This window comes from Erinaceus europaeus, chromosome 4 (assembly GCF_950295315.1).
Source record: "Erinaceus europaeus chromosome 4, mEriEur2.1, whole genome shotgun sequence".
Taxonomy (NCBI): Eukaryota; Metazoa; Chordata; class Mammalia; order Eulipotyphla; family Erinaceidae; genus Erinaceus; species Erinaceus europaeus.
The window spans coordinates 5,710,682-5,733,106 of NC_080165.1; the positions used below are offsets into that span (position 1 = coordinate 5,710,682).

The 22,425-nt window shown below is 44.4% G+C and overlaps 1 protein-coding gene across 4 annotated transcripts in view; it reads left to right on the forward strand.

Annotated features, from left to right (window-relative positions):
• The window catches only part of PHACTR2 (phosphatase and actin regulator 2), a 275,038-nt gene that overhangs the window by 212,717 nt on the left and 39,896 nt on the right, over positions 1 to 22,425 (forward strand). For 3 of the 4 annotated variants that reach the window (XM_060188670.1, XM_016185904.2, XM_060188669.1), the window contains exons 6-9: positions 5,578 to 6,097; positions 13,417 to 13,613; positions 16,078 to 16,234; positions 20,199 to 20,254. In XM_060188670.1, coding sequence (XP_060044653.1) covers positions 5,578 to 6,097; positions 13,417 to 13,613; positions 16,078 to 16,234; positions 20,199 to 20,254 — 930 coding nt within the window. Of the gene's footprint in view, positions 1 to 5,562; positions 6,098 to 13,416; positions 13,614 to 16,077; positions 16,235 to 20,198; positions 20,255 to 22,425 lie in introns of all 4 variants that reach the window. The other variant, XM_060188671.1, reaches the window with a different exon arrangement.

A 22,425-nucleotide genomic window follows, 5' to 3' on the forward strand; every position in this document is an offset into this window, starting at 1 on the left:
CGATGACAACAATAATAACTACAACAATAAAACAACAAGGGCAACAAAAGGGAAAAAATAAATAAAATATAAAAAAGAGAATCACTTCTATATGTAACATCAATGAATTCAGCTTTGATGAAAGTCAGTACCTAAGAGATTCCTTGACTACTTTCTCTAGCAGAAGGAAACCATTCAGTCATTCACTCAGTCATTCATTCATCTCGTTCACTTGTGGGTGGAGAGAGAGACTTCATCCTGAGAATCCAGCATCTTGAAGAGACCCCATAGAATTCAGGGAATAGCACACTTGAATGGCAGCGGTCTCCTCTGACAGAAGGTGATGGTACTTAGACACAGATAGACCCTCTGCCTACGTGAGCTTGTGAGCGGTTTCTCCACTTGGGTTCTCGCTTCCCAAATATTTAGTATCTGTGAGAATGTGCAACATGTATCTTCAGCATATTTGCTGCATCTGAATGTCTTTACTTATTCTGTGTAGGTGGTCATTTCTTTTTTAAAATTTTATTTATTTATTTATTATTGAATAGAGATACTGAGAGGGTTGGGGAGTTAAGAGGGCGTCAGAAAGACACTTGCAGCCCTGCTTCACCACGCTTGAAGCTTTCCCCCTGAAGGTCAGGACCAGGGGCTTGAACCCAGGTCCTTGTTCACTGTAATGTGTGCACTTAACTGTATGTGCCACTCCCTGGCGCAGTGGGTCATTTCTTTACTGATAGATAACAGAGGGGTTGTGGTACTTGGTTCGTCTGCACCCCACTGTTCTCCACTGGAATCAACAAAGATTACAGCAGCCGAGTTGAAAGTGACTTTGTCACCCCTGCCTCTGCCGGGCTAGCGTGGGGGTGTCTCTTCCCGGGCGTGTGCTCTCTGGGTTGGAGGGAATGTGACTAGAGCCTGCCTGAGCTGCTACTCACTCAGCAACATGGGAGATAGATGACTCAGGAACCAAGCTCATGGCGGGCTAGGCAATGCAATGTCTTTATTGATCAGAGAGCAATGCTTTTAATGGCCAAACCCAGTAGTGACAAGTCAGAAATGAAATGGCTAGGAAAGGGGTGGAGAGAGGCAAAAGGGGGCTGAGAAGATAGAAACTTCCTTAGCAACTGTTGTGAGGGTTTTAACTGGTGGGATTAATGATACTCTGGAGGCAGGGAGGGTCTTGAAAGATAGATCAAAGGAGTGGAATGGGTGGGGATCTTTCAGGCAAAACAATGATTATGTAGATAGGCCATAGTATCAGGAATGCAGGGTGGAGCAGGGGGAGCTGGCTTAACAATTTCCTGACATCTCCCCCTTTCTTTTTATCTAATGGCCATAATATCAGGAATGCGGGGTGCTTTGTGAGACAGGGAGTCTGATATGACGGGGCAAACCTTTGGGGTTATTCCTGTCCCTCTTTGCTCAACCTCTCGGTGGAGAGAGAAACAGACAGGAAAGACACACTCCTCAGGTCAAGCCCTACCAAGCTCAACCATATCCTCACAATTTCCCGACATGCCTCTCCCCTCCCGTCTAACCTCCCATCCCACCACCACCAACTTCTTCTCAGCAGGAAAAGGATCCCAGTGGCAGGGCTACAGATCAGGGGGTTGCACAGTAACTTTGTGTCATATATACCTAGCTTCTGTTCTTCTTCTTTTTGGTATTAACTTTCTTTCTTTATTGGATAGAGACAACCAGAAATTGAGGAGAAAGGGGGTGATAGAGGAAGAGAGAGACAGACTCTTGGTGGTAGAGAAGAGAGAGACAGATAGGAACAACACTCCTTCACAGCTCCCTAAAGCTTTTCCCCTTTAGGTGGGGACTGGGGGCTCGAACCTGGGTCCTTGCACATTGTTAACATGTGCGCTCAACCAGGTGCGCCACCACCGGGCCCCATTACCTAGCTTTCTGTATGGGCTCATGTACTTGATGCAGAGTGTGGTACCATGCTTCCAGTAACGTGCAGCATAACCCTGCCCTGCCACCCACCTTTTGGAAGGGCCTTGGTCACTGTATCCTTCCTTACTGAGTGGCTTTCTCATTAGCACATGCATTCGATTCTGCTGTGTCACAGAAAAGTATATTTTCCTTAAAATCAGAGGCAACTTCCCTGTAATTGGCTACCAGGATCTGCCTTGCTATTGACTGCTGCCCCTTTAATCTATATCTAAAGATAGAGATATAGGTAGTTGCTTACATTACGAGAAAGACTTACTTGACAGTCCAGCAGTGCTCTGAATACAAATGGGCATCTCTCTCTCTCTCTCTCTCTCTCTCTCTGTCTTCCATCTTCTGCCTTTGACCTTGAGTGTCTGGGTCTCTTCTGATAGCCTCTAGAATGAAATGCCTCCAGTGCTTTGCCAGCAGTTCTAAAAGGCCACTTCTGCAGGGACCAGCTGTACTCACATGTCAGCCTCCATTTCTGGCAAACTCTGGGAACTGTCTTGAGGTGAAGCAGGCAATGATCCACTTCATGAAAACCCCCAAATTAATATCCTGTCCCTGGGAATGTGAACCCTGCCTTGTGCAGAATTCCTCTCTAATCTCATCCCCACGTGGTACTCACCCCCCCCCCCGACTTCTCTCTCCTCCCTCCAACCCTCCCTCATCCTTCTTACTTCTCTCTCTCTCCTTCCTTCTTTCCCCCTCCCCCCATTCTCTCCCCATTTCAGAAGAAAGTGGTGAGCAGCTCTCATGAGGCCTTTTAGTTCCAGGTAGCTGACTTGAAGGTTTTATTTCTAGACTAGCAGCCTTCCAAATAGCAATGCCATATTAAAAGAAGCTTGACTGGCTTTTAGGGTAATTAAAAATGTCAGGTTTGTCAGAAAGAAACAAGGATGAATCCAAGTAGAGAACAAACCTATCCTTATATCGAGTATTGATGATACTCTTAGAATTCTGATAGTCCATAGTAACCGTCAGACATGGCAACTGTTTTATCTGAAGAATGCTAACTTTCTGGGAAGTTATTTCCAGTGTTGTCTTGGAGTTTGGTTTTGTTATTATTTGTTTGTTTTTGTTTTATTTGCTTTTCTTTTTTTTAGCTCTCAGTAGAGATTCTTCTGCTGTTATTATAATTTCTAAATATCTGTTTTGCTGGTCAGGTAGCATAGAATAACGTATTATTTTCTTTCTTATGATCACACATGGCATTAACAACAGTGTGTGACTGAGGACTGGTGGTATTTCTTTTTCAATCATGACTCAGTTCAACTAAACTTGAACAGCATGGCTGATCTCAAAAAAATTCTAGTTTTAGAAGACAGTTTAAAAATACACACACACACACACACACGTTATCATGAACTGGCATTTCGCTGCTACTGAAAACAGGTTTCATCTAGTTTCTTAAGCCAGGCTAATGTTGATATGGCTGTATGAAAGAAAACAGTTTTTCCAAAAATCTTGGGATTGACATCTGGAAGGATTCTAACTTACCTAATTATTGAACACATTTAGGCACCAAATTCTTGGCATCTTTGTAACAAATTAACTTAGAATAAACTAAGATATAGGAGTATTTTTTTAATAATTTTATCGTATCAGTAAGTGAATATACATTTCCAGATTTTGGGGGGGGTAAAGTCCTAGATTTTATGCATATCTGAATTAATAAAGTCACCAAGTCTAGAGACTCCATTATTTTTTAAATATCTTATTTATTTATTCACTTATTGGATTGAGACAGAAACTAAGATGGAAGAGAGAAATAGAGAGGGAAGAAGAGACATCTACAGCCCTACATCATCACTTTGAAGCTTTCCCCTGCAAGTGGGGACCAGGGACTTGAACCCAGGTCCATGTGCATGGTGACATGTGCACTCAGCCAAATACACCACCACCTGGCACGATTTGCAGATGTCTTCACAGACTGAATCTTGTCACCAAACGAGACTGGCTTTGTTTGTGGTGTACTAGGATGAGTGATGTCTTATAGCCCACTGTCTAGCCCTTGCTTAATTCTTCCATCTCTGGACTTTCCCAGTTTACATCAGTGAAGTTGTAACTGGAGGTGGGTCACAATACTATGTCTCTGGTATGGAAAGCTTCACGATGCTCATAAGACGTTCTCACCTGATTCCGTGCAGTCGAGTTTAACTCTTATTGGAGACAGAGACAGGACAGGCAGCACAACAGCCGGACAGATAATTCGACAATGTACAGATCATAAAGGATCTGAAGAAAAAGGGAACTAACCTTGTTTTCCTCTAAAAGCAGTTGAAAAGCAGCCCTATCCGGTAGACGTATATAGTATGACCAGCCTCTGACAAAGACGCTTTGGGAACATAGGTATTTAAGTTTCTGGAGATGTGGTTAGATGATCTGAGAGTGACACTCACTCCCCACAGCTTGCTCAGCTGTTACCCATTGAAACATTGTGTTCTTTTATTGTTATTATTTGTACTGAGAGTGAGAGCCTTTATGTGGTGGCAGGGATTGAACTCAGAACCTTCTGTGTGTAAAATATATACTCTAACTGCTCGGCTACCCCAGTGCCTTTGGACGCTTTTTATTTTCTTTATGTTATTTTATTTATTCTGCTGCTTTGATGATATTCCACAGGAGATGCACGCGGTGTCGGCCGGATGAAAGCCTCTCTTTCTAGCAAGAACTGGTTTCCACAGTTCATTCATTCCTTTAGCAGTGAAATGGGTAGATTTGCTGCCGGCGATTTGAACCCCCCTCGTGTGTGGACATTTCTCTCTCCGGGAAGGGAGGAATTTGTCACGGGCTCAACCTTATCATCTCTGCAGATAACTGCTGGTGTTTATCCTCTCTGACAAAACCATCCCCTTTGTGTGTACAGAGGCTTCTCCGGACAACCCGCAGGCCTCCCCCATTGGCTGGCCTAGCTCAAGAATAGAGGGGAAAGAGCCAGGGGTAGATAGCACAGTAGTTATGCAGAGAGGCTCTCCTGCTGAGGCTCCAAAGTCCCAGGTCCAGTCCTCTCCATGCACCACGATAAGCCAGAGCTGAGCAGTGCTCTAGTTAAAAAAAAAAGGGGGGGGGGTTGCTGGGGGAATGGGGTGGTAGTGCAGCGGGTTAAGTGCACATGGCCTGAAGCACAAGGACCGGCGTAAGGACCCTAGTTCGAGCCCTCGGCTCCCCACCTGCGGGGTAGGGGGTCACTTCACAAGTGGTGAAGCAGGTCTGCAGGTGTCTGTCTTTGTCTCCCCCTCTCTGTCTTCCCCTCCTCTCTCCATTTCTGTCTGTCCTACCCAACGACGACATCAGTAACAATAATAACCACAACAATGATAAAACAACAAGGGCAACAAAAAGGAAAAAACTAGCCTCCAGGAGCAGTGGGTTTATGGTGCAAGCACTGAGCCCCAGCAATTACTCTGGAGGCAGAAAAAAAGGGGGGGGGGGGCGGGAAACATAGAATTCTTGTTCCTTAGGATTTTACTATAACCATCTCTTCAGATGGGAGACAGGGAAAGGGCAGAAAACCAAACCTTTCTCAGTGGCAGCCCTATTTTTCTTTTTTCTGTTTACTCAGCAAATGTAAAAGATCATTGTCAGGGGTCACTGTCCGTGATGCTCACAGCCCTGTCCCTCTGACTTCTAATGCAGAGTCTCTCGTTTTAGCTGCTTCCTCTCACTCAAAAAGGACCAGCTCCAAGGCATCAGCTTCACCATCTATGTCCTCCACATCATCTCGTCCCAAAGCTTCAAAGGAGATGGTTTTTAGCAAAACGGGGGCCGCTGGAACCACAAAGAGCAAGAAGAAAACGTGCAAACAGCCAACATCTCAACCCTCTTCCGATGCCACCCCTCTGGGCACAGGAGAGGCTCCAGACACCAGGGAGGAGGGTCTCCAAGCAGAGCAGACTGTGTCTGGGATGGAGGAGCAAACCCCAGGAAAACCCAGACCTGGAGTCCCTCCTCCCCCTGTGACCCTGCCGCCCCCTCCCCTGGGCGCCCCCCTCCCTATGGAGGAGCAGAGCTTGGTAGCCTCAGACACTCCTGCTGTCCTGGTCACCGATGGAGCTGAGCTGCCTGTTCCTGCCTTAGAACCAGGGCAGCTTCTCTGGGCCGAAGAGCTGACAGACAGAACCATTGTCCACGCCAACACTGGCTTGAGCATCAGCAGAGAAAATGCAAAATGGTGAGTAGGGGGCATGCCCATATCTCGTCTGTATACTGTGTGAGGCTAGGTACTAAAAATTACCAAAGCATTCTTGGAAATCCAGGAACCTGCTATGCTTTAATAAGTTTTTTTGATTTGTCTCTTTATTTATTATTGGATAGAGATAAAGAGAAATTGAGAGGGGAAGGGGAAGACAGAGAGAGAGAGAGAGAGAGAGAGAGAGAGAAACCTGCAACCCCTCTTCAACACTTGAAGCTTTCTTCCTGCAGGTGGGGACAGCGGCTTGAACCCAGGTCCTTGTGCACTGTATGTAATGTGTAAGCTTAATCAGATGGACCCCTGCCTGGCCCTGCTTGTTTTTTTATTGACTTAATCCGGTGAAAATTAAGTAGGCATACGTAATCCAAGCATGGGATTTTCATAGCCCTGACCAAGAAACGCTACTGAGAGAATTGCACTGGCCCTCCTGAGGGAGAGCACGGCATGGCCGAGCTTTGGTTCCTAAACATATTGTGAGCCTGTTTATGACCCCTCAGAAGTCCTTCCACTCTAACCTTCGTCTCTTATCATTCTCCTTCTCTTCCTTACACTTCTGCCCAAATTCTTCACTCACTTTTGTCCAGATTCATTCCAGTTAACTTATTTAACAGCTTTCTCAAGCAGATTACCATCAGAACTCTTTCAGAATGCAATGTGATTTGTGTCTTTCCAGTAGCCAGAGCAAGAGTCAGGTGTGGTCCAAGATACACTGCCGTCCAGTTGTCTGAGCAAGAACCTTGTAGTTCACTACAAGGCCCTCAGCCGCCTTCATTTCCTGAATCAAATCACTCACAAAAGCCAGACATGTCCGTATTCACTAGTAGTTAAGATAAAGAAGAGGAGGAGGAAGATGGGGGAGAAGATTTTGAAACAGTGATTATGGTGTCTTTATTTACACACATGACAATTGTCTTGCGGTCCATTTCAACATTTCAACACAACACTGATTCTTTCAGCAAGTATTGTTGCTTTCCTCCTGTGTGTATGACCGAAGTTCTAAAGTGGGAGTTGGGTGGTAGCACAGCGGGTTAAGCGCAGGTGGCACAAAGCGCAGGGACCAGCGTAAGGATCCTGGTTCCAGCCCCCCGGTTCCCCACCTGCAGGGGAGTCGCTTCACAGGCGGTGAAGCAGGTCTGCAGGTGTCTGTCTTTCTCTCCCCCTCTCTGTCTTCCCTTCCTCTTTCCATTTCCCTCTGTCCTATGCAGCAACAACATCATCAACAACAATAATAACTACAACAACAAAACAAGGGTAACAAAAGGAAATAAATAAATATATATAAAAAAAAGTTCTAAAGCCTCAAAGACACAAACGTGAGCAAGACATTGTAGTCAAGATTAGTTCTTACCAAAATAATTTCCAACATGCTTGAAAAGTGCAAGTGTCTAATGTCAGGTTTGAGCTTAGGGAAGTAGGCTGAGTAAATGACTTTATTGTTCAACGTGCTCAAGAGCGAGGTAGTACTTAGAAAGTGGTTCTCTTAGGCTGTGCCAAGTCTTGAACGACCCTGTGTGTAACAGTGGCCTGATTCTTCCACATCCACAGTCCACAGACACTGAGCAAGAGGATTGTACTGTGCCAAGCACTGTGTGCCGCACACAAGTAGCTTCTGTCAACCTTCAGTCCAGACATTTGCAGAATTAATGTTTGTTCTTTATTTCCACGCAGACCGTGGTGAGAGAGAGAGCCGGGGGCATCATTAGACACTGAGGTTTTTTTTTTAACTTTGTATTTATAAAAAGGAAACATTGACAAAACCGTAGATAAGAGGGGTACAACTTCACACAATTCCCACCACCAGAACTCCGTATCCCCTCCCCTCCCCTGATAGCTTCCCTATTCTTTATCCCTCTGGGAGCATGGACCCAGGGTCATTGTGGGATGCAGAAGGTGGAAGGTCTGGCTTCTGGAATTGCTTCCCCGCTGAACATGGGCGTTGACAGGTGGATCCATACTCCCAGCCTGTCTCTCTCTTTCCCTAGTGGGGCAGGGCTCTGGGGAAGCAGAGCTCCAGGACACGTTGGTGGGGTTGTCTGTTCACGGAAGTCTGGTCGGCATCATGCTGGCATCTGGAACCTGGTGGCTGAAAAGAGAGTTAACATACAAAGCTAAACAAATTGTTGACCAGTCATGGACCTAAAGGCTGGAATAGTGCAGATGAAGTGTTGGGGGGGTCCTCCATTTTGTAGATAGCTAGTAGGCATATTTTAGTTATATTTCAAAGAGCCTACTAGTTTTTTTTTTCTTTTTTCCCCTGAGCCTGAAATCTTTTTTTTTTTTTTTTTTTTTGAGCCTGAAATCTTATATGCAGATAAATCCAAGTTATTGTCTGGGGAGATGATGTCATGGCTAGAAAAAGGACCAGAAATCGAGATTTTTACAGAAAAAAAAAATTCTTCTGTTAGGATAACTATAATGCTTTCCTAGAAGGATCATAGAGATTTTCTTCCAGTATAATCTTTAAAATTTAAAAATAATTAATCACATTTATCCCACAGAAGTGGTACATGTTTGCTCTCGAGTTAATGAGCCTTGAATATATAGTCTCTCAAATGTCCCACATCCATCCCCTGAAAAACTCTCCCATTTTAAAATACATATTTCAGTAAGAATTTCTGACTCTTACTTGCTTTATTTAGAACACTCCCTCTGTTATGTTTAGTCCACAAATGTGTGAAAATTCTTTAATTTTTTGAAGAGCCCTCTGTTTGGAATATAAATGTCAAAACCTTAAAGAAGACAGGAGGCCTTGTGTAAGAATGTTGACTTCTGTTCATTTATTGCTGGGAAGTAACTACCTAGTAGATTTCTATTCATAGTAACAGAAACGTCTGACGGAAGTTAATAAGCTCATCTCAGACCCATATCAAAACGGGACCTGACTCAGGTTAAGTGCTTTCTGCATGACTCAGGGAGATACTCTGTTAGTCAGCATTCCAGGGACCTTAGGAGAGAAATGAGAATCAAGCTTGATTATTATAAATTTGGAATAGCAAATTTAACACTAGATTCAGTATGACCTCCAATATTAAGTATAAATTTTAATATATAACAGTATTTAAATACATGTGATATATATATATTATTAAGTGTAAATATAGCATCTAGTAGGTAGACTAAGAATCTTAGTGTTTATACTGGGCTGGTAACTTCAGCTAGGCCACGTGTCCATGGCATTCCTGGGTTCCACGAATCTTAAATGGTCTACCCTCCTCGTTCTGTAGTAAGGATGGCCTTCAGTATCTGTCAGCTGGATACTCGAGCTATGAAAAAGTATTCCGATACAATAGTACACCTCTTATCCTATGGTCTTGTCAGTGTTTCCATTTTATAAATAAAAATTTTAAAAATTAATAAAAAAAATAGATCTTCTTGTATTTAAAACTAGATCTCACAGTATGGAAACTGATTTCTAAAAAAGAAAAGAAAGGGAAAGAAACCTAGTATTCCTGTATGATCATATCATCTAGTAATTCTACACATAGATCAGAAAGCCAAAAACTGAAAGCAGATACTCCGACAAACACTTGCACATCAGTCAGTGTTCACAGCTGCCCTGCCACTAATGACCAATGCAAATGTCCGTTGACTCATGAACAAATATGGCATCTATGTGCAGTGGAATATTGTTCAGTCTTTAAGAAGGAGGAATCGGGGCTGGGAGGTCGTGTACCCAGCTGGGTGCATGTGTCACTATGCACAAAGACCCAGCCTCAAGCCTCCAGTCCCTACCTGCAGGGGAAGCTTCTGGAATGTGGTGACGCAGTACTGTAATATCTGTCTCCTCTGTCTTCCTCTTCCCTCTCAATTTCTTTCTGGCTCTGTTAACTAAATTTCTTTTTAAGTGTGTTCTATTAAAGGGAGGGGAAGGTGGCATACCCAGTTAAACACACTTATTACCAGGTGCAAGGGTCCGAGTTCGAGTCCCCCATGCCCCACATGCAGGGAGCCACTTCATGAGGGTCCACAGGTGTCTACCCCTCTCTCTCTTTTTAATTTTCATTTGTAGAAAGGAAACACTGACAAAAACCATAGGATAAGAGGGGTATAACTCCACACAATTCCCACCACCAGAGCTCCATATTCCATCCCCTCCCCTGACAGCTTTCCTATTCTCTATCCCTCTGGGAGTATGGACCCAGGGTCATTGTGGGATGCAGAAGGTGGAAGGTCTGGCTTCTGGAATTGCTTCCCCGCTGAACATGGGCGTTGGTAGGTGGATCCATACTCCCAGCCTGCCTCTCTCTTTCCCTAGTGGGGCAGGGCTCTGGGGAAGCAGGGCTCCAGGACACATTGGTGGGGTTGTCTGTCCAGGGAAGTCTGGTCGGCATCATGGTAGCATCTGGAACCTGGTGGCTGAAAAGAGAGTTAACATACAAAGCCAAACAAATTGTTGACTAATCATGAACTTGAAGGCTGGAATAGTGCAGATGAAGATTTGGGGTCTTCATGTTTTAGATAGTTAGTAAGCATATTTTATTTATATTTCAGAGAGCCCATGACTATACTAGTTTTTTTTTCCCGCTGAGTTCAACATCTGATATTCAGGTGGATCCAAGTTAATGTCTGGGGACATGATGTCATGGCTGGAAAAGGACCAGAAAGCTGGATCAGCGAAGAGAGTGGCTCCCAAATATGGGGAAGGGGTATAAATATCATTGACTGTAAACCCCATCGATTTGATCTGTCCACATTTCTCTTTATATCTCCACTCTTTCTCAATTTCTGTCTGTCAAATCTAGTAAAAAAAAAAAAAAAAAAAAAAAGGAGGTGGATTTGTAGTGTCAGCACCAAGCCCCAGCAATAACCCTGGAGGCAAAAAAAAAAAAAAAATTGTAGGGGGCTGGGCAGGAAAATATGGAGTAACATGAATGAACCTTGAAGACATGCTGAGGGAAATGAGGTCAGACACCAGTCAGTACTTCACCTCGTTTGACACAGTCTACCATCATGACTGTGAGGTGGAGCTTAGTGAAGGAGAAGGGGTAGTCTACCTCTGTCTGGTGGACACAGATTTATAGTTTGGAAAGAGGAAAATGGTCTGCAGACAGTGGTAGTGAGCGTTGCACAGCAGTGTGGACACGTTTCATGCCGCTCAAGTGTGCACTCAGCATGATTAAGATGGTGGATTTTGTGCTATGAATACTTACGCCGTAAGATAAGAAGAAGCCCCTTTGAGGTCTGACTGTTGAAGTGTTCTGATGATCGCAACATGGAGCATGGTATGAGTGTGCAGGTGTGTGATCACCAAGTGGTGTTTCTAGGATCTTGGGTTCCGAGGAGGCTTTCCTGTGGATACTAGTCAAGGTGCTGTTTTCTGTCGGCTTTTGTCGTAGTTAGCAAGTACAGTGAGTACATGGTGAGCACTGCATGGCCCTTCAGAAGGGAGGCATCCAAATTTAGATTCTCCTATTTCTATCAGGAAGCCATTTGGGGGGTTATTTTGTATCTTTTGTATCTTAAGACGAGGACTGCATTGTTCTTGAGTTGAAATGTTTGGACGTGAAGCGTCTTTTCTGTTCTAACATGTAAAATCTGGCAAAGTTCTGTATGCATGGTAAATTTAAACCCGAGATTCTTAGCAAATGAAATAATAGACCACTCTGGAGCCTTGCACAGCTCGTGTTCACATTCTGTATGTTATTCGGATACTGTTAGTCACACTCCTCTAAAAAGAGGCCACTGTATAAATGCAAAAGCTGAAACCCAGAGACAAAGTGTGACTTTCTGACTGTTGAGACACTGGCTTTGATGGAAATAGGGTTTGCTTGTTTGTTTGTTTGTTTTTGCCATTAGGGTTATTGCTCGGCTTCAGTGCCTGCTCTATAATCCAAAGCTCTCAGTGGCCATTTTTTTCCTGCTTCACTTTTTTTTTTTAATTTTTATTTATAGAAAGGAAACACTGACAAAAACCATAGGATATGAGAGGTACAACTCCATGCAATTCCCACTACCAGATCTCCGTATGCCGTCCCCTCCCCTGACAGCTTTCCTATTCTCTATCCCTCTGGGAGCATGGACCCAGGGTCATTGTGGGATGCAGAAGGTGCAAGGTCTGGCTTCTGTAATTGCTTCCCCGCTGAACATGGGTGTTGACAGGTGGATCCATACTCCCAGCCTGTCTCTCTCTTTCCCTAGTGGGGCAGGGCTCTGGGGAAGTGGGGCTCCAGGACACATTGGTGGGGTTGTCTGCCCAGGGAAGTCCGGTTGGCATCATGGTAGCATCTGGAACCTGGTGGCTGAAAAGAGAGGTAGCATATAAAGCCAAACAAATTGTTGAACAATCATGAACCTAAAGGCTATTATACTTCGTAGGGTAAAGAGAAATTGAGAGGGGAGGGGAGATAGAGAAGGAGAAAGAGAGAGAGAGAGAGAGGCATCTGCAGACCTATTTCCCCAACTTGTGAAGCTTTTCTTTTCCCCTGAACATGGAAATCAGGAGCTTGAAGACAGGTCCTTAAACATGGTAATATGTACACTTCACCAAGTGCACCACTGATCAACTCCCGACACAGTAAAGATTTACTTCTCTGCATCATTATCCTTCTTAGTGGCGGGCTGCAAAATAAGCTGAGTACCTTGTCAGAAACATTGGGCACTGGGACGGAAGACGAGGAATTAGGGGTCCAGCTGCAATGTGCCAAGCTCTCCAAAGGATTTCTAGTGCGTAAGGCAAGAAGGCAGTGGAAAGTGTTTGAAGGCTTCACGATCAGTAGGAGTTATAGGTAAAACAACAAGAGTAGACAGTCAGGAATGCAGGAGTTTTCTAGCCCAGTATAAATAAATCAGATGCTATCTTTTTTTTTTTTTTTTGCCTCCAGGGTAATTGTTGAGGCTTCGTACCTGCACTACGAATCCACTGCTCCTGTGGCCATTTTTATTTATTTATTTTTTTGATAGGACAGAGAGAAATTGAGAGGGGAGGGGAATATAAAGAGGGAAAGAGAAAGATAGACACCTGCAGACCTGCTTCACCGCCTGTGAAACATTCCGTTCCCCCCCTACAGATGGGGAGCAGAGGGCTCGAACCCAGATCCTTGTGCTTAGCACGGGTGTGCCACCTCCTGGCCCCCTCAATACTATCTAGCCTGTTATCTTCACTTTACAGATGAAGAATATAAAATCTGGAGGATGAAGTGATCTAGACCTGCTCTTTACCTCCCCGGATTTTAGTGTCATCTTTCACCAGCCTGTAGGATGCTTCTCATGTGACCAGAGCTGCTTGGCACCATACTGACATTGTCCTTAAGCCGTTCTCTGGGCTTCACATCAGACTTGTGTTTCTGTGTCTTCCGTAGTCTAACAACCAAAGACGAGCAAGGGAAGGCGGCACCAGAGCTCCTGACCCCTGGGCTGATGGGAGAATCTTCAGAATCCTGTAGTGCCCCAGAGGATGAAGGCCGGAGAGAATACCAGGCCAGTGACTCTGACTCGGACGGACCTATTTTGTACACCGATGATGATGAGGAAGAGGATGAGGATGGCAGTGGAGAAAGTAAGTCGCCTTTTTAAAATTTTTATTATTATTGGACAGAGACAGAAATCAAGAGGGAAAGGGGAAATAGAGCAGGAGAAAGAGACATTTGTAGCATTATTTTAATGCTCATGAAGCTTCCCCTGCAGGTGGGGAGCTGGGAATTAAACCTGGGTCCTGGCACATGGTAGAGCCTTACCCTGGCCCAGAAAAATCAGTCTTTTATCAGGAGATGGAGGAGAAAGTAGGTGGTGTTCAGAGGCAGCTATGTGTATTGTATATAACAAAATCCTCATCACGGACTAACTGATACCTTCTTACTCCTCGACTGTATTTCTCAATTTAGAACTGTGTGTAGTCTGTGTTCTGTTTTGTTTTGTGGGGTGTATTTGGATGGTTGGGGATTTTGTTGTTGTTGTTTCTTTGTGTCGCAGAGGTTTTACCACTGCAGGACAATTCTTTCAGATAGAAAGGGCAAGGTGGGGGGTAGGCCAGGCCACTGCACAGTCGGTTAAGTACACTTAGTACTAAGTTCCAGGACCCAAGAAAGGATCTGGGTACGAGCCCCCATCTTCAAGAGAGACACTTCACAAACGGCGAAGCAGGTCTGCAAGTGTCTCTCTGTCTCTTTCCCTCTCTCTCTCTCTCTCTCTCTCTCTCCCCTTCCTCTATCAGTTTCTCTCTGTCCTGTCCAATAAAACAGTGAAAAATAAATGCTGCCAAAAGCAGTGGATTCGAGTGTGGGCATCAAGCCCCAGCAGTAAACCTGGAGGAAAAAAAAGAAAGAAAAAGAAAGAGAGAGAGAGAGAGACTACAGTGTTGACAGTTCCCCCCAGTGCCTCTGGGGATGGCGGCTCACATCTGGGTGACACACAGACCAAAACCTTCCCAGGTGACTGTCTCACTAGCCCCAGGACTCAGCCTCTGATAGTCTTTACAGAAGATGATTCCACAGATGGAGGCCAGGCCCTTCATTTATAAGCAGAAGTGGTTATTCGTATTTGTTGAAAAACATAAGACTTTCTGTTGACAGACCTTTCTCAGCCCCTCCCCTCTGTTTCTCTCTGTCTCCATCCAGTCATAAATAAATAGATAATTTTCAAAAGACAAGTATACTTGGGGCCAGGTGGTGGCACACCTGGTTGAAAGTACATGTTATAATGCAGAAGGACCCAGGTTCGGGCCCCTAGGGGGAAACCTTTGCAAGTGGTGAAGCAGTGCTGCAGGTGCCTCTTCATCTCTTTCCATTTCAATCACCCCTGCCCTCTTGATTTCTGGATGTCTCTATCCAATAAATAAATAAATAACAAAAAAATCTACTGTAAAAAAAGTGTGAGAGAGTATCCATTCAAAATTTGTTATTTTATCATTGAGCATATCTGTAAGTTTCACTGTCCTTCATGCTGAGATTTAATGAGAAGGAAGATGGAATGAGTGGAGATTGCCAGACAGCTTTTAAGAGTGAAGGGACAGTGTCCTGCTCAAGTAAGTCAAATAGAAGTGTGCCTTCGGATGGAATGACAGTGACGTGAATGAAACCAACTTGTATAATGCAGGCACCTGGAACATTTCATTAAAAACATAAAGCTGTGTAGAATGAAATCGAAGAGATTCATCATGAAGTTCATAGTGTGTCAAAAACCCTCACCACTGTAATGATGGAACCGCCTTCCTCGAGTTCTTTCTAGTTTGTGCCGAACAACACCAAAATTCATTGTGATCCACTTACCTGGTACTTGGCAAGAAGTTGGGAATTGCTAGATAATTTTGATTTTAAAGAGACGTATCAAAAGTAGACTCTTTTTTTTTTTTTTTTTGAGGCTGGAACATAGCTATCCAGGCAGGGTGGGTGACTATCGTGTGCAGCCTAGCTTCAAACCGCTGTGAAGTCTCTCTCTCCCCATGTCTCTGTCTTGTACACACACACACACACACACACACACATACACACACGAAAAGGGATGAAAACCTTAAGTCCAGGAATGGGAAAACTGCATGTGTATAAGCCAAATACAGACAGAAAGGTAGACTTTTGTTGATGTGGTCTCTGAGCAGAGCAGAAAGGGTGTCAAGACTCACTGTTCAGGGGGAAGCAAAATGCTTCCGTTTCTAAGACTTGCAGAAGGGAAGGGAAGGGAGACATGGGCGACATGGGTATCATGCAGTCGGTCGTTCCCAGGGCGGAGCGTCTTAGCAGAACTGACTTCAGATGCCACTTCCAAGTGATAAGGTGATAACTTGGTGTGTCTTCTCGTGGTGCCACATATTTTTTTGACCGTTTCTAAAAATACCTGTTCAATTTTACAAAGTGAATTACATTCACCTCAGAACTTTTTTTTTTTTTCTCCTTTTAGGTTAATTAAAATTCCATTCTTGCATGTAGATAAAGAATCTTCTCTGGGCTCTGTTTAAAGTCCATGCCATGTGTAACCTGAGTGTCCCTTACTCAAATTCTCCTTCTCTGCACTGCCTTTTCAATCCTCAGGTGCTTTGGCAAGTAAAATACGACGAAGGGATACTCTTGCTATCAAACTTGGCAACAGGCCGTCCAAGAAGGAATTGGAGGACAAAAACATCTTACAACGCACATCTGAAGAAGAGAGGCAGGAAATCAGACAACAGATTGGAACCAAACTGGTCAGGTAATAAATAGCTGAGAGTTTAATACAGCAAGCTAGCCCATAACTTCCTCTCTTGTCAACGCCCATGTTCAGCGGGGAAGCAATTACAGAAGCCAGACCCTCCACCTTCTGCATCCCACAATGACCCTGGGTCCATGCTCCCAGAGGGATAAAGAATAGGAAAGCTATCAGGGGAGGGAGCAGGATATGGAGTTCTGGTGGTGGGAATTATGTGGAGTTGTACCCCTCTTGTCCTATGGTTTTGTTAATGTCTCCTTTTTTAAATAAATAAAGATGAAAAAATAGAGCAGGGAAAACTGTTACAGAAAAAAGTAATAATAACATTTCCTCTCTCCTGCAGTCCCCTACCTTAGATCTGTGTCAATTCCTTGTGTAAGAGCATGCCTGCCCTTGCTAATCTTTTCTGTTTATTTCACAACAAATCCATTGCTCCCGGTGGCCATTTGTTTTCCTCGTTTGATAGGACAGAGAGAAATTGAGAGAAGAGAGGGAGAAAGACAGAGAGATACCGATAGTGCCTGCTTCACAGCTCAGGAAGCTTGCCTCCTGCAGGCGAGGTGTGGGGGTCTCAAACCCAGATCCTTGCACATGTTAACATGCACCTACTCAGATGCACCACCCTCCCCCTGCTGGCTCTTCTAAGTCGGCCTTGCATAGTGACCCACTCCCTTTGGTCTAGCCCTTCAGTGACTTTGAATTCACCAGTGCTGGTCTGAGGGTCCACAAGCTTTTTCTTTTCATTTATTTTTCATAAGAGAATGAAGAAGATAGGCCAGACCACTGTCCAGCTCTAGCATAAGGTGGTGCTATGGATTGAACCTGTAACCTCTCAGGCTTCAGGTGTCAAAGCTATGTGCTCTAAAAGACTGAGCTGTCTCCGGAACCCCACACCTTTATATGTGTGTTTTGAATTTTTTGTTGTTGTTGTTGTTAATAGAATGTTACAGGATTGTAAGATTTCAGTGTATGTCCACACCACCAAAGTTCTGTATCCCTACCCTTCTACCTCCCAAAGATAACCACCATAGTTTTCCCAAGTCTTAGAAACAGTTGGCTTGTTTCTGTTTTGTCTGGTTTTTCAAGTTCATGTGTATCCAATCTCTAGATTCCACATATGAGTGAAACCGTCTCCTAGTTATCCCTCATCTCTCCTTATTTTACTAAGCATGATCAACCTCTAGTTCCATCCATTTTGTCCTGAAGGGCAGAATATCAGCATTTTTTTATTCCAGCGTAGTATTTCATCAAATATATATCTCATAACTTCTTTAGTCAGACATCTCCTGATGGGCATTTAGGCTGCTTCCACTCTTTGGCTGTTATGAATAATGCAGCTGTGAACATAGGGGTGCGTGTGTCCCTTTTAGTTAGTGTTTGAGTGTCACTGGGATAAATGCCTGCGAGTGGGATGGCCCGAGCATAAGGTGATCCCATCCTTAATTGTTTAAGGAATCTCTGTACGGTCTTCCAGCGGGGCTGCCCCAGTCTGTATCCCCAGCAGCAGGCCAGGCCTCACACCTTCTCTAGGAAGGACCAGTCACTGAGTGTTGTACACCCTCCTTGTCAGAAAGTCTCTACCGCAACCTCTCAGTGTTGCTGTATTACCTTCAGAACCCTTGAGCACACCTCCAGGTCCCTCAGAACTTTTTGGAGATGGCACTCAGCTTCTGTGGAGAGACCCAGGGAAACGTAGGTGTGCCTCAGCTGTGCGGTGACGGGGGACTCCTTTGTCACTGGCCTGAACGTGAAAGAGCGTCTCTTCTGTGCTTTACAAGGGTTTCACCCCAACTGTTAAAAGGGTGAGAGCCTCTGGGAAAACACACAGAAATAGTATCTATTAAAGTGGACCAAAGTAGTTTTTTCATGTTCTCACTGTGGGTTTTACATATATCTACACCCTCTGTTCAAAGATAAATTACCCACAGCAGTGACCTTATGGAGTCGAGTCTAGGGCAAGAGTAGGATGAGATATTTCATGATGCAGAAGGCACAAGCGGCCCAGTCGAGAACCAGGTGTGAGCCCTGGCTTGGACAGCCTAGTGCTTCACTGTAGCCTCGCTAGCTAGTCTCTTGTTTAATTATCTGCCCAGTGAGAGTTGGTTACTAGCCTGCAAAACTGTCTTGGATTTTCAGGGTCGTGCAAATGAATCATGTAGTGCAGTTCATAGGCTTTGAAACTATGAATCATAGCAGTTGATGTGATCAGTATCTGTATTAGTACCTGCATGATAATTGCTCTAATAAATGTCTCATCTCCGTGTAGCCACTATATAAGGTCAAAGAACTAGGGAGCTTTAATTTTCACTTGCAGGAAAGGTCAAATACCCACTTTAAGGTAGGATTTGTATCATTTGTGTTATCTAATTGGCAGAGTAAGAGAAGAGAACTTCTTCTTCTTCTTTTTTTACTATTTGTTTATTTTCCCCTTTTTTGCCCATGTTGTTTTTATTGTTGTTGTTATTGGTGTTGCTGCCATTGAATAGAACAGGGAGAAATGGAGAGAGGAGGGGAAGACAGAGAGGGGGAAAAGTAGACACCTGCAGACCTGCTTCACCGCCTGTGAAATGACTCCCCTGCAGGTGGGGAGCTGGGGGCTCGAACCAGGATCCTTATGCCAGTCCTTGTGCTTTGCGCCACGTGCGCTTAACCGGCTGTGCTACCGCCCGACTCCTGAGAAGAGAACTTCTTAGGGAGGAAACTCTACAAACAAAAGACAGGTGATGTTTTAAGAGGGGATGTAGTACAGAGAGGCAGTCAGGTGCAAAGCCCGGCTGGCAGAAATCTTCTTTCATTTCTTTTAAGGTCGCCCTTAAGAACATGAAATGTCAACAACATTATTTACTTATCTCATAGGTGAGAGACCTAGAACACTGATGTTCATATTCGGTGCCAGGGGTCAAGCCACGTTTTCAACTGCAGGTTTTTTTTTTCTTTTATTGATTTAATAATGATCGACAAGACCATAGGATAAGTGATGTGCATTTCCACGCAGTTCCCACCATCAGAATCCCTTGACCCTTCTCCTCTGTTGGAAGCTTTCCCATCCTTTATTCCTCTGGGAGCATGGACCCAATATGGGGAGCAGATGGTGGGAGTTCTGGCTTCTATCATTGCTCCGCCCCTGGACATGGGTGTTGGCACGTGGATCCACACCCCCAGCCTCTTTCTTTTCTTTTTTAAAATTTCTTTATTGGGGATTAATGTTTTACATTCAATAGTAAATACAATAGTTTGTACATGCATAACATTTCCCAGTTTTCCATATAACAATACAACCCCCGCTAGGTCCTCTGTCGTCCTTCTTGGACCTGTACTCTTCCCTCCCCACCCACCCACCCCAGAATAATAATAATGAATAATGTAGGGGAGGAAGATGTGCAGTGGTGGGGCAGGGGGCACTCTCAATCTCTAGTCTCCAAATGAGTGAATAGCAGACACCAAGTTGCAGATGCTACCATGATGCCAACCTGACTTCCCTGGGCAGATGGCCTCACCAATGTGTCCAAGAGCCCCATCTTCCCAGAGCCCTGCCCCACTAGGGAAAGAGAGAAACAGGCTGGGGGTGTGGATCCACCTGCCAACGCCCATGTCCAGTGGTAGAGAAGTAATTCCAGAAGCCAGAACTTCTACCTTCTGCTCCCCATAAGGAATTAGTGGTCCAGTCTCCCAGAGGGATAAAGAATAGGGAAGCTTCCAATGGAGGGGAAGGGACACTGAACTCTGGTGGTGGGCACTGTGTGGAATTGTTCCCCTGTTACCTTAAAATCTTGTTAACCATTATTAAATCACTAACATATAAAAAATTTAAGTAGATATTCATTTTGGAGGATTTTAAATGAATTTTTGTTTCTTCTAACAGGAGAAAATACAGTATTGCAGCTTTACTTGGCACTTCCCCCCCTCTCTCTTCTTATTTGAAGCCTGCCACATGTAAACATTATTTATGTTTTTGTTCTTGTCATAGGAGACTTAGCCAAAGGCCCACAACTGAAGAACTAGAACAGAGAAATATCCTAAAACGTGAGTATCCTATCCTAAGCAGTGATTTCTCATATAACCATTAGTGAGCTCTCTAGAGATTATCTATCATAGAAAACCTGAGTATATTTATTCACAGAGGACTAAAGCAGCCTCTTCCTGTCACATTTATATGTGACTATTTAATTTTTTTTTTTTTTTTAAATAGGTTCTTGAAGACTCTCTTTCATTATAAGAGTTTTGAGCCTCAGGTCACCAGAGTCAGAACGGCAGTTATGACGGTTTTTTTAAGAAAGATGAGGTGTGATGCTGTTTTCGACAGGTTATGTTGTTTTCAATGGGTTAAGTTGTTTTCGCCGGGCTGGCTTCACGGGCGGGTAACAGACGACCAGGGACTCATGGTTGAGCTGTAGGCAGTGTCTCTTTATTCATGCAGGACGCAGCACAATCTAAGACGAGCTAAGTTAAATTCAAAGTACAGTACTCTAAAACTCACAATGCTGTCTTTATATATACTTGCCAAGTAGGGTGGAAACAGGATGTGACATAGAGAGGGTGGAGAGAAAAGTGACTGGTGAAAATCAGAGTGTGACAAAGAGGGGGCAGATTAGGCGAGAAACCTATCACTGAACCACAAATGCCCTGGAGGGAGGGTGGAACTTGTTAACAGTGGTTATGTAAATAGAATGAAGTGGTTATGTAAATAGAATAGTGTTAAGCAGGGGGGATTTAAACCAAATGAAACAGAAGGGGTCTCATGCATACCAACAGTGTGACCCATGGATTCTTTCACCTAGAGATTAAATAGGAGAAAATACTCTAGTCTGGTTACAGATAAATGTCATAGGGAAAAAAAAAGGGCAAAGAATCCACAAGGAAATAAATCATACAGCCCTATATTATTATTAGTAATAAAGTTTGTTGCCAAATGACTTGGTTTCGAACAAGACCGATGGGAAAAGGAATTTTTCAGCCCACTTCATTTTCCTCTGTTACGATAGCTCTGTTTCCCTCTTGCGTTAATTATAATTTCTCAGCCCTTAAGAAGTTCTCCATCTATTTCCTTCTATTTTCTTTGCCTTTGCTTTTCTTAGTCACCAGTCCAGTAGTATTTGGGCTATTGTAAGAGTTCATATGTTAAAACGATAAAGCGAATAGGAGCGGTGTTTGTCACGGGGTAGTGTAGCAATGTGGGTACTCAACCGCAGTGCGTCAGGTGATGGGGTGCTTTCAGGTCGAACCCCGCTGCAGTTTTGAAGACTGTTAACCCAGCTGCAAAAAGAGCTTTGTGATGGTGTGGAATATCAAAGAGCAGGCATGGGCAGAACTCCAGAGAGCTGGACAATAGGAAGGAGCCTCTGGTGTGCAGAGTCTTTTTTAAACCAGACTTTTTAAAACCAGGTTGTCCTTGCACAGCAGGAGAAAACAGCCCCCAAACCAAGAGGCCTCCCACAGGGGGGGAGAAGCTCTTTACATGCCGTACATCAGACAAGAGGCTAATAACCAAAATATATAAAGAGCTCGCCAAACTCAGCAACAAGGAAACAAATGACCCCATCCAAAAATGGGGAGAGGACATGGACGGAATAGTCACCAAGAAAGGAGATCCAAAAAGGCCAGCAGACATATGGAAAAATGCTCCAAGTCACTGGTTGTCAGAGATGTAAGGAAAGGCAACAATGAGATACCACCTCACTCCTGTGAGACTGTCAGACATCAGAAAAGTGAGCAGCAACTAGTGCTGGAGAGGTTGTGGGGACAAAGGAGCCCTCCTGCACACCTTACTGGTGGGAATGTCAATGGGCCCTACCCTTTGGAGAGCAGTCTGGAGAACTCTCAGAAGGCTAGAAGTGGGGGGGGGGGTCAAACAGTAGCGCACAGGGTACAAAGTGCAAGGACCAGCCTAAGGATCCTTGTTCGAGCCCCCGCCTCCTCACCTGCGGGGGGGTCACTTCACAAGCGGTGAAGCAGGTCTGCGGGTGTCTTATCTTTCTTTTTTTAATGCTTATTTATTTATTTTCCCTTTTATTGCCCTTGTGTTGTTTTTTTATTGTTATAGTTAATGATGTAGTCGTTGTTAGATAGGACAGAGAGAAATGGAGAGAGGAGGGGAAGACAGAGAGGGGGAGAGACAGATAGACACCTGCAGACCTGCTTCACCGCTTGTGAAGGGACTCCCCTGCAGGTGGGGAGCCGGGGTTCGAACTGGGATC